The sequence below is a fragment of the Rhinoraja longicauda genome, chromosome 1 (assembly GCF_053455715.1).
Source record: "Rhinoraja longicauda isolate Sanriku21f chromosome 1, sRhiLon1.1, whole genome shotgun sequence".
NCBI lineage: Eukaryota > Metazoa > Chordata > Chondrichthyes > Rajiformes > Arhynchobatidae > Rhinoraja > Rhinoraja longicauda.
This window is the reverse complement of record NC_135953.1, coordinates 51,666,849-51,679,644: the sequence shown is the minus strand read 5'-3', so window position 1 is coordinate 51,679,644 and position 12,796 is coordinate 51,666,849. Positions and strand designations below refer to the sequence as shown.

General features: G+C 40.9%; 1 protein-coding gene across 1 annotated transcript in view; it reads left to right on the top strand.

The window, feature by feature from the left end:
• pde4d (phosphodiesterase 4D, cAMP-specific) overlaps positions 1 to 12,796 on the top strand; it is an 805,358-nt gene that overhangs the window by 23,383 nt on the left and 769,179 nt on the right. Inside the window, exon 2 of the mRNA XM_078397174.1 lies at positions 12,400 to 12,638. Within this exon, the coding sequence (XP_078253300.1) occupies positions 12,400 to 12,638 (239 nt within the window). The remainder of the gene's footprint in view (positions 1 to 12,399; positions 12,639 to 12,796) is intronic.

The window sequence follows — 12,796 nt, the reverse complement described above, 5'->3', positions numbered from 1 at the left end:
CAGGGTGAGGGAGCTAGATGTGTGTTCCCCCATCCTGACCACTTGGGGCCTGGCAGTGAGAAAGTCCAGGACCCAGGCACACAGAGGGGTGCTAAGCCCCAGTTCCAGCAGCTTCTCAACCAGTCTGCTGGGGACTATTGTGTTGAATGCTGAACTAAAGTCAATGAACAGCATCCTCACATAGCCCCCCTGGCTGTCCAGATGAGAGAGAGCGGTGTGTAGAACCTGGGAGACCGCATCATCCGTGGACCTGTTCGGACGGTATGCGAACTGTAGTGGGTCCATGTTGCGAGGAAGGAGGGCGCAGATGTGCTTCTTGACTAGCCTCTCCAAGCATTTCATGACAACCGAGGTGAGGGCCACCGGTCGGTAGTCATTTAAACACGCTGGAGAGGCATTCTTTGGCACCGGTACAATGATGGATCTTTTGAAGCATGCAGGGACCACGGACTTTGCCAAGGAGAGGTTGAATATTGTGGTGAGCACTGGAGCAAGCTGAGTAGCACAAGACTTTAGAGAGGATAGTTGATGGTTCAAGTCTTTTTTCACCGACAAACATAAAATCTTGGCTACCACGACTGTGCAGTACTTAGAGAATGCTGTTTTGTCTGCTATTTTGACATTGACAGGATATGTTCAACAGAGGTGGCATGTTCAGATGGATGTAAAAGACCACATGCCACTATTTCAAAGGCATTCCTGGAAGATCTCTCAGTTTATTGTGTTTGCACCAATGTGTTTTGTGTGTGTGCGTTAATTGGATATGCATTTCCTGTTAGTACAGCGATCATTACTTCAACATGAAGAATTCTGTCACGTCTCAAGGTTGTGAAAGGTGGTATATAAATGGCTACAATCATTTGGCTGTGGTACAGGATTCTCAGAAATCTAGGCATTTGTAGAGGGTACTTGTGTCCTTACATAAACTTCCTTTGAAACTCTGAGTTTTTTACTTTTTAATGAGCAACATTCTGTTAGTTGCAGCGTAGATTCACAAGATTGATCCCTGGGATGGCGGGACTGTCATATGAGGAAAGATTGAAAAGACTAGGCTTGTATTCACTGGAGTTTAGAAGGATGAGAGGGGATCCTATAGAAACATATAAAATTATAAAAGGACTGGACAAGCTAGATGCAGGAAAAATGTTCCCATTGTTGGGCGAGTCTAGAACCAGGGGCCACAGTCTTAGAATAAAGGGGAGGCAATTTAAAACTGAGGTGAGAGTTGTGAATTTGTGGAATTCTCTGCCACAGAGGGCAGTGGAGGCCAAATCACTGGATGGATTTAAGAGAGAATTAGATAGAGCTCTAGGGGCTAGTGGAATCAAGGGATATGGGGAGAAGGCAGGCATGGGTTATTGATTGTGGGTGATCAGTAATGATCACAATGAATAACGGTGCTGGCTCGATGGGTTGAATGGCCTCCTCCTGCACCTATTTTCTATGTTTCTATTGCAGGCTTCCTTTTTGTAGTTCAACCACTTAATTGTGAGGTGGATTCTGCTGAAACCACTTGGTCTACCTGGGATTGTTTTGGCAGAGAGTTGAACAGCAATCTGACCTTTTAAGTAACATTCAATTTTCATCTACCTAACAAAGGTATTTTCCTTTCACCTAAGGAAGAAATATTAAAAGCTTGTTCTTTTTCGAACGAACACTTATGATTCAGAAAATCTCATTGGAAATTAATATTGGGGTTGTGTACAACCCCAATATCATTTGGGTTAACTGGACAGTGTTTGAGCAAACAAACTCCTTGCTTCAAAAATTATTTGCTTCATTAAAGACTGGTATTAACTTGCTCAGAAATGTGAGCAAAATAGATGACCAAAATCTTAATGCAATTTTCATGTGGGTAATACCAATTTTTTGAGGTTTGCTAAGATGAATTTCTGTTATGATATGTGATTTTGTATAACAAGTTGCTTTCCGTTAAAGAACCCCTATCTATTTTTATTCTACTGATTTAAATGGTCAAATTTACACAGATTTTATGAAGCGAGGATCCTCTCTGCCACATGATTTTGCATGCAATAAAAAAGTGAGAAGTCAAATCCTTTTTATTTTATTCAGATCTTTCATGGATTTGTGGTGTCTCTGAAATGGTGTTATTCTAACTGGTGTTATTCTAATAAAGCATAAATAGTGCTGGTGACACATGTTTCAGATTCTAAATTCATAATCTATTCTATTATCAAAGCATGAATTCTATTTCTGTCTCAATTGTTTCTTTTTTTCTTTTCAATATCCTACAGCAAACAAACTCAGAATTTATAAAGCACTATGTAAGGCCATCCATGCTAAAGTTTTTCCTGAATTTCTGCACTTTGCTGTGAAAGTGTGCCAGATGGTTATGATTAATTCTGAAAGATAATTGCAAAAACATTAGCTTCAGATGGACTGCCTCAGAACCCTGCAATATCAGTGCAAATCTCCATGAATTAAAACAGGAGAAGAAGCTTAATTGTTACAGTGAGCATGAATTTGATAAGAAGACTGACAACTTGTTGACTCATTCAGAATCTGAATCCACAGAGCCATAACAGCAAGAATTCAGGATAATGAGTTGGATAGACTCAAATGAACATGTGCCGTTTATTCCATGAAAAAATGTGTTATTCTCAGTGAAAACTTTCTCTAAAGCAGAAGATAATTTTTATCACCGTCTCTCTTCCGTTGGTAATAATAATAATTATAATAATATATTCCTTTATTTGTCCCACACTGGGGAAATTTGCAGTGTTACAGCAGCAAAGTGGATAGCAAGAGACATTCATTATAAATAAAAATAAAGATAAGGATAATTGTCATCATTTACTGTGTTTTCCTTTACTGTTACTGCTGACTGGTCTGTTGACTGGTCTGCTGGGAGTAGCACTGGTTGTACAGTCTCACAGCAGCGGGAAGGAAGGACCTCCGATATCTCTTCTTCACACACTTGGGGTGAAGGAGTCTGTCATTGAAGGAGCTACTCAGTGCAGTGACAGTGTCCTCCATGGGGTGGGAGTCGTTGTCCAGCAGCGATGTTATCTTTGCCATCATCCTCCTCTCTCCCACCGTCTGTACTGAGTCGAGGGGGCAACCCAGGACAGAGCTGGCCTTCCTGATCAGCTTGTCGAGTCTCTTCCCTCCTGCTGCTGAGATGCTGCTGCTCCAGCAGACCACTCCATAGAAAATGGCTGATGCCACCACAGTGTTGTAGAAAGTCCTTAGGAGTGCCCCCTGCACTCCAAAGGACCTGAGTCTCCTCAGCAGGTAAAGTCTGCTCTGGCCCTTTTTGTGCAGTGCATTGATATTTCCGGTAAACATGCTACATTGTGTAATGTTGTATAAATTGGTAAACAAATTTCAGTTTGATGTTCTCAATAAAAAAAGGTTGAGCTCCATAATTGCTTTAGTTCCTTGAGACTGAGAAAAATACAACATTTTATCCAATATTCTTACTTCTATTCATAATCCAATGAGTCTCCTGCTAAGTGGAGAACCAGAGACGGATGGTCTCTGGTGCTTCTCTTTCTAAATTGACTTGCTTTGGAACAGTGCAGCCTGTACATGTGCTAGGATACAGTCCCCATAAGCTAAGGTACTATCCGATTTACCTCTTCAACATTGCAGAAATTGGACTTAGTCTTTGGAACTAATGTGCTGCAATGTTGAGAACTATATTCTGCACTTGGTACCTTCTCATTTGTTCTGTCTATTGTACTTGAGTTTTGCATTGTATTTATGTATAGTATTATCTGATCCATTTAGATAACTTGCAAAACAAAGTTTTTCACTGTGGCTCAGTGCACGTGACAATAATAAATATAAACCTAAATCTAGTCTGTCATGGTTTTGACAGAGCAGTGGAATGAAATTCCATGTTGCAAACCTGCAGGAGTAACAGGTCACATTACCTACATTTCTCCTCTAAGTTTGTTGCCACGGAGTCAGGGAGTCAGCACATATCATGCCTCTTGACCCTGCCCATTATGACTATCTAATTTATTTACCATCGGGCTGTCCATAACCGTTTATACTTTGGCAATTCCAAGTGCTCATCTAGATATTTAAGCATTGTGTGAATATCTGCCTTGGTCTCGACCCGAAACATCACCCATTCCTTCTCTCCTGAGATGCTGCCTGACTCTCTGCGTTACTCCAGCATTTTGTGATATCTTTGATGTAAATGTAGATAGGTCGGTGATTAGGTCTGCTGACAATACCAAAATTTCAGTTTTTGCAGACCATGAGGAATGCTGTCTGAAAATACAGCGGGATATAGACCAGCTGCAGAAATGGACAGAGAAATGGTAGATGGAGTTTAACCAGAGCAAGTGTGAGAAGATGCACTTTGGGAGGTTGAATGTAAAGAGAGAGGATACAGTTAATGGCAAGACCCTTAACAGCCTTGTGGGGCAGAGGAATTGTGGAATTCAAGTTCATAACTCACTGATGGTGGCAGCACTAATAGATAGGTTGGTTAAGAAAGCATGTGGTGTGCTTGCCTTCATTGTTCGGGGCATTGAATATAAGAATCAGGAAGTCATGATGCAGCTCTATAGGACTTTGGTTAGGCCACACTTGGAGTATTATGTGCTGTTCTGCTTGCCTATTACGGGAAACATGTGGAGGCTTTGGAGAAGGTGCAGAATAATTTTATCAGAACGCTGCCTGAATTGGAGCGTTTTAGCTATTGGGAAAGTTTGAAAAACTTGGATTAGTTTCTCTAGAATGTCAGAGGTTGAGGGGAGACTTTGCTGAAATTATATAAAATTGTGAGGCATCGATCGGGTAGAGAGTCAGAACCTTTTTCCCAGGTTGAAAATGTCCACAAGTAGAGGGCATGAGGTGAGGAGGAAAGTTTAATGGAGATGTTTGAGGCAAGTTTCTTATACAGAGAGCGGTGGGAACTGGAACAGTGGAGATGGAGGCAGATATGACACAGAATATGGATCGTGTACAGTCAGATGAGATTAGTTTTAACTTGGCATCATGTTCAGCACAAACATTGTGGGTCAAAAGGCCCCTTCATGTGCTGTACCGTTCTATGTTCTATATTTTCTACAATCCAAAGGTGTGCATAATACTTCAACTGCGGCCTAACCAATGTTTCGTAGAGTTGTACCATAATCTCCCCGTTGTTATATTTCCCGGCTAATGAAGGCAAATTCCCCTGTGCTGACTTTACCACATTATCTACCAGTGCTGTCACTTTCAGAGATCCTTGGACTTGTACACTGGTGCCCCTTTATTCATCAGTATTCTCGAGAGCCCAGTCATTTATTGTGTATTTCCTATCTTTAGTTACCCTCTCAAATTGCAAGATTATGCACTTATTGTGATTATCTTCCATCTCTGTGCCTCTTGTCAAATAATCAATGTCATCCTATAACACATAACTATCCTCCTCACTCTCAACAACAATGCCAATTTTTGTGTCATCTGCAAACTTACTAATCATATTTTCACTGATCCCTGCAGTGCACCACTGGACACGAGCTTCCAATCACAAGAAGAACCTTCTACAATGACCCTCTGCCTCCTATTGCCAGGCTAATTTTGGACCCAGTTTGCCTCCATGTCCTTGATTCCAGGGATGCTAACCTCCCAGATCATTCCCTTATGTTATGCTCTCATCGTCTTCACCAGGCCATAATGGATAATTCCCTTATACTGTCTGGATACAAACATTAAAAAGAGCAATTGGATCATGTGATTATTTGTGTACATTATTTAAATTAAATGTACAAATGGAGCACAAGAATTTAGCTTGAGTTGTCTGCTGCATATTAGTACTTCTGTGATAATTGATCAATTTCCCTCCTGGGATAAATACATTTCTATCGTATCGTATAGGAAGTGTGTAATAGAATTGAAGAATTACTGCAAACATAGCTGCACCCTCTGGGATCTAAAGGTTTTGTAACATCATTTAATGTTGTCTGGAGAGGGAGGGCAGTATCAGGGGGTGATGTGGGTTGTTTTACCAAAGATTTTAGCAGGGATTAGTTGAACTTATTAATGGTGTGAAGTGAGGGTTGGGGAGAGGGTGACACTGCTAACTGAACAAATGCAAAGTGACCCCGAAGTTTGGTGTTTGACACCTTTTTTGTTCAGGAAACAAGAAATAGCATAAGTCTGAAGAAGGGTCTCAACCCGAATCAGTCTGAAGAAGGGTCTCGACCCGAAACATTACCCATTCCCTCTCTCCTAGATGCTGCCTGACCTGCTGAGTTACTCCAGCATTTTGTGATACCTTCGATTTGTACCAGCATCTCCAGTTATTTTCCTACAGAAATAGCATAAAATCATTCTAGCTTTTGTGAACACTGAAAGGAAAAGAAATGGTGAGGAGGAGGGCAGTGATGGGGCATAGAGATATTCTGACGAAGATGTCCTGGATCCAATGGGAAAGAGGCATTCGAGCATTTGGAATTCCAGTGGTAGGATTGCCAATGGAAGCTATAGAAACAGATGCAATTATGACTTTTTAAAGACATTTGGATGGATATATGGATAGGAAAGGTTTAGAGGGATTTGGGCCAAATGCAAACAAATGGGACTAGCCCAGAATGCCAATTTGGTCAGGATGGGCAGTATGGCATCAATTTCAGAAAAGCATTTTCAGTAACCTTTCCAGGTACAGATTGCAAAGCACATGCTAATGACTAATGCTTGTAATTACACTGTTATCTATTTACACAGAGCTTGCCTACTGCTGTTCTTGTTACAACAGGTTACAATTTAAAATGAATATGGTGTATGACAAAGCATGTAAACATGCCTTTGGGTTTTGTAGACAGGATATTCTGATTTGTGGAATTCTCTGCCACAGATAGCAGTAGAAGCAAATTCACTGAATGAATTTAAAAGAGAGTTAGATTGAGCTCCAGGGGCTAGTGGAATCAAGGGATATGGGGAGAGGGCAGGCACGGGTTACTGATTGTGGAAGATCAGCCATGATCACAATGAATGGCAGTGCTGGCTCGAAGTACAAAGTGGCCTCCTCCTGCACCTATTTTTCTATGTTTCTATGTTTCTATATGCATTTTCCAGGTCCTTCCCTTACTTAGGATTCCGTACTCAAACATGTGGACTTGAAAGCCACACCTTTCCGTGTCATTAATATTACCAGCAATCTGTCGTGGACCAATCACATTGATGTGACAGCCAAGAAGGCACACCAATGCCTCTACTTCATGAGGAGACTGAGGAAATTCAGCAGAAGTAACCAAGAAGGTTGATGAGTGCAAAACCGTAGACGTTGTCGATATGAACTCGAGCAAGGCATTGGATAGGGTTCCACGCAGCAGGATGATCTGGAAGATTAGATCACATAAGATTCAGAGAGAGCTAGGTGACTGGATAGAGAATTGTCTTTATGGAAGGAAGCAGAGGATGATGTTGTCGTTTGTTTTTTCAGACTGGAGGCCTGTGACTACAGGCTGTGCTTCAGGGATCTGTGCTGGGTCCATTGTTGTTTGCAGTTTATAGCAACAATTTGGATGAGAATTACAAGGCCCGATTTGGAAGTTTGCAGATGACACGAAAATGGGTGGTATAGTTGATAGCAAAGATAGCTATCAAAAATTACAGCAGGATCTTGATCAGTTGGGCAAAGTGGGCCAAGGAATGATTATTGGAGTTTAATTAAGATAAGTGTGAGGAGTTGCATTTTGGAAGTCAAACCAAGGCAGGACCTTCACAGTGAATGGCAAGGGCCAGGGTGTGATGAAGAGCAGAGGGATCTAGGAGTGTCAGTACATAGTTCCTTGAACTTGGCGCCACAGGTAGATAGTGTGGACGGGGAGGCTTTTGGTACATTGGCCTTCATCAGGGTATTGAGTATAGAATTGGGATGTTATGTTACAAGACGTTGGTGAGGCTACATTTGGAGTATTGTGTTCAGTTTTGGTCACCTTTCTATAGGAAAGATGTTGTTAAGCTGGAAAGAACGCAAAGAAGATTTACGAGAATGTTGCCAGGATTTGTGGGCCTCAGCAGTGAGGAGAAATGCCAGGAATTCATTCTTTGGAGCGCAGGCGGCTGAGTGGTGACCTTGTAGAGGTGTATAAGATCATGATGGAAATAGCACAGAGTCTTTTACACAGAGCAGGGGAATCAAGAACCAGAGGACATAGTTTAAAGATAAGAGGAGAAAGATTTAATAGGAACCTGAACAGCATTTGTCTCACACGGCGAGTGATGGTTATACAGAAGAAACTGCATTGACGATCGTGATCATGTATTGTCTTTCTACTGACTGGATAACATGCAACAAAAGCTTTTCGCAGTTCCTCGGTACATTTGACAATAAACTAAACAGAACTGCAGAGGAGGTAGTTGAGGCAAGTATTATAACAACATTTAAATAACATTTGGAAGGGTTCATGGATGGGAAAGGTTTGGAGGGATATGGGCCAAATGTGGGCAAATGGGACTAGTGTCGATGGAGCAAGTTAGTTGGCGTAGGCAAGCTGGGCTGAAGGGGCTGTTTCCACACTGTATGACTCGATAACTCCAGTGCAGATGGGTCATCTTGGATGGAATGGGTAAGTTGGGCCGAAGGGCCTATTTCTGTGCTGTTGACTATATGTACTCGATGACAGATCTGCATTTGGAAAGTAAAATTCATCTGTCAATTCTTTATTTTTCACCATGTATCTTGCTGAGTATTTTTAGCATTTAAAAAAATATTTGATTCAGATTTCCAGAATCTGCAGTATTTTATTTTTGATTAACAAGAGTTTGTCTCACCAGCAGAAGCCAAATAATTGGCAGAACTGTTTATAGGGGTATTCTTAGATTTTGTAAATAAAATGAAAATCCTGTGTGATATTTTTTATATTTTGTCTCACAGGACTTTATGTAGATTTTGTCCAAAAGCTGATAAGTACATTATAGGGTGCTTAAAATAGGTGCAGTAATATTTTGGTTGGAAATGGTTTTGATGCAATTCCAAACATGCCAGTTAATTACTGAAGCTTCACGCTTGAGAAGGGTTAATTAATTAATTCTGAACAGATTGAACTGATGTTTTTCTCTCTGTTTCAAGAGTAATGCTCCCTTGTTGCAGCTGTCAATTAAAAACAAATGTCAATGCTTTGGAAACTTGCACATTTGAGTTGTTGCTGATATTGACATGAAACGCGAGTTAGCTTTATTCAAAAGCTCCAGAGGGCAACCAAGAATATATTATGAAATAATGTGGTCAGCAATCCTTGTTAAAATAACTCATGTAAATTTTGATCTCTGCGAACATTGAACAATGTTCTAAGGAATCACAAAATGCTGACTTATAAGTTAATAACCCATTCCACAAAAAGATTCAATCAGATCAGTTGTCATTGAATGATGCGACTTCTACTTGTACTTTGTATTAAATGTTGACAGATGACAGATCTGCTGTTCAGATATCTCGCCAATGCACAGGAAGTTAGATAGTTCGTCGCTTTAATTAACGTTGCATTTTCAAGCAATTGCAGGAATTTTAAAAACATCAGATCAGAAATGGCAGGAGGTCAGATGGATTCTTGAGCTTACTCCAGGATTTAATGTCATGTCTAATCATGTACTTCACGTCCCCTTCTCATCTGATTTCCATTTCTAAGTCCATTCTCCAAAAATATATTGAACCCAACCTTGTTATGTACAATAACTGAAAATTTGAAAGAGTTACAATTCTCTGAATGAAGACATTTCTCCCTTTCTGAGCCCTAAATAGCTGCCCTCTATCTAGAGACTGTTTTCCTGATTTCTATATTCTCCATGTTTTGGTAACATCTACCTTGTCAATGCCTCAAAGGTCTCATCGCAAGCTTACAATCTTCAATGAAGCCAGGCCTATCCGTCAAACACTCCTCATCTCTGAAATAATTCTGGGGAATCCATGTTACATTCACTCTCGGGGTCAAGTGGCTTGTTCATCTATTAAAATGAAATAACCATTAAAAATTAATTAATTTTGCATCTATGGTTTGTTGAGCAATATACCAAAAATTATAATAATTGTAATTATTCAGCTTAATTTAAATAAAATGTTCTGCTCATTAAACATTCAGTGAAAATGTAATGAGTGCATAATTAACAGTTCAAAATTAGAAACAAGATTAATTTTATGAAGTTGTACTCCTGTTGCAAAACCTGTCAATGGAGAGTGCATATGGAGTTCAGGCATATAAACATGCAACGTATTAACAGGATATATTGTCCACTTTAACCTTACAATGTAGTTTATCCTGAAACAATAGCTGAGGAGATGAGTGAAATCAGTAGTGAAGTACAGAGTTTGTAGAAAGGACTAAGGGCAATGTCTACTCAATCCAGGCTTGTGATGTAGAGGATGCATGGGAAGCACATGGAATTTAATACATAGAAATGTGATATGTTCCATTTTGGGAAGTCTAACATGGGCAGGAATGGTGGGGCTCTGGGGAGTGTTGTAGAACAGAGGGTCCAGGAGTGCAGGTGCATGATCCCTGGTGTAGCTAGGGTATCACTTAATCAGAGAAAAATTATTGCACCTCCAAAATAGTCCCTATCATCAAGAATTTCTAGGCTAATATCATTGCAAATTAACACTGACCACGTCTGGCTGTAGAGTCATAGAGTCTAGGTAGATCAGGTGGCCGTAGGTAGATAAGGTGGTCACACAGGCTTTTGGTACATTGGCCTTCACCAGTCAGAGTATTGGGTTTAGAAGTTGGGAGGTCATGTTGCAGTTGTAAAGGATGTTGGTGAGACCGCATTTAGAGTATTGTGTTCAGTTCTGGGAAACATGTAAAAGGAAAGATGTTGTCAAGCTGGAAAGGGCACAGAGAAGACTTACAAGGATGTTGCCAGGACTAGAGGGTCTGAGTGAAAGGCAGAGGTTAAGTAGGCTGGGACTCTGTTCCCTGAAGCGCAGGAGGATGTGATCTCATAGAGGTGTATAAAATCTTGAGAGGAATAGATTGGGTAGATGCACAGAGTCTCTTGCCCAGAGTAGGGGAATCGAGGACAAGAGGACATGGGTTTCAGGTTTCAGGGCGGCACGGTAGCGCAGCGGTAGAGTTGCTGCTTCACAGCGAATGCAGCGCCGGAGACTCAGTTTCGATCCTGACTACGGGTGCTGCACTGTAAGGAGTTTGTACGTTTTCCCCGTGACCTGCGTGGGTTTTCTCCGAGATCTTCGGTTTCCTCCCACACTCCAAAGACGTACAGGTATGTAGGTTAATTGACTGGGTAAATGTAAAAAAAATTTAAAAAAAAAAAAAATTGTCCCTAGTGTGTGTAGGATGGTGTTAATGTGTGGGGATCGCTGGGCGGCGCGGACTTGGTGGGCTGAAAAGGCCTGTTTCCGCGCTGTATATATATGATATGATATGATATGATATGAAGGGGAAAAGATTTAATAGGAATCTGAGGGGTAACTTGTTCACACAAATGGTGGTGAGTGTATGGAATAAGCTGCCAGAGGAGGTAGTGGGACTATCCCAACATTTAAGAAGCAGTTAGACAAGTACATGGATAGGACAGGTTTGGAGGGATCTGGACCAAACTCAGGCAAGTGGCACTAGTGTAGCTGGGACATTGTTGGCCAGTGTAGGCAGATTGGGCCGAAGGGCCTGTTTCCACACAGATTCACTCTACAGCCAAACATGGTCAGTGTAAATTTGCAATGATATTAGCCTAGAAATTCTTGATAATATGGACTATTTTTGAGGTGCCAGGATTTTTCTCTGATAAAGCGATGCCCTAGCTACACCAGATATACCGGACTGCCTGACCGCAGGAGAAGAACAGAGCAGGAGATAATACTTTTCTTTGCCTTCCATCACAGTGAGGGTGTGCCTGAAGGAATCACTGTGATGGTTGTCTGTGTTAAACTATGTAATTGTGTGTCTTGTGCTCTTTATTGTTTATGACCGCATGGTAACGACAATTTCATTCAAATCTATTTTTGAATGACAATAAAAAGCAATTTGAATATTGCACCTGGGAACTTGTTAGATACAACATAGAACATAACATAGAATAACACAGGAACAGGCCTTTCAGTACATGGTGTCTATGCTGAACAGGATAACAATTTACGCTACGCATCAGCCTGAAACTTCCTCCATTCCCTCCATTCCCTTACTGTTCATGTGTCTATCTAAAGACCTCTTAAACATTACAACTGCTTCCATCAGTTCCCCAGCAGCACATTCCAGGCACCTACCACTCTCTGAGTTAAAAAAAACCTGCATTGTAAATCTTCCCCTCTGAATTACTCCGGCACTTTGTGCCTTTAATGGAGGAGGTTGTTGTGCTTGGCTATAACAAAGGCTGCAAGGGTTCCCGCGGTCAGGCAGTCCGTTATATCAACGATTCTTGTCACAGATTATGTTAGTTATTAATTATAATTAATACAATTATGCTTCTTTTGTGCAGAGCACAGACGAGATGTCGGAGTCTGCTAATTTGGAGTTGGAAATACTCAGTTCAGCAATGGAACCATATCTTGTACGAAGGCTATCATTTCATGCTCTGCAGCTTCCACCACTAGCCTTCAGAGTGGCTGAACAATATGACCTAGAAAAAAAATCAGAAACAGAACACGTACCAAGACCAACAACTCTTGCATTGAAGACTGTTCCTTTAATTGCCATCACTGCTGCAGACGACAAAAGGTAAATAACATTGAAAGGACTGTGATCCTCAGTTTTGAAGATGTCGTAAAGGTTGTCTTTTTCTTAATTCATATTATTATAATGTAATGACATATCTTTGATAGAGATTATTTCAAATGGCAATCTTGGTAAAATATTAGGATTAAAACCTGTCTTTT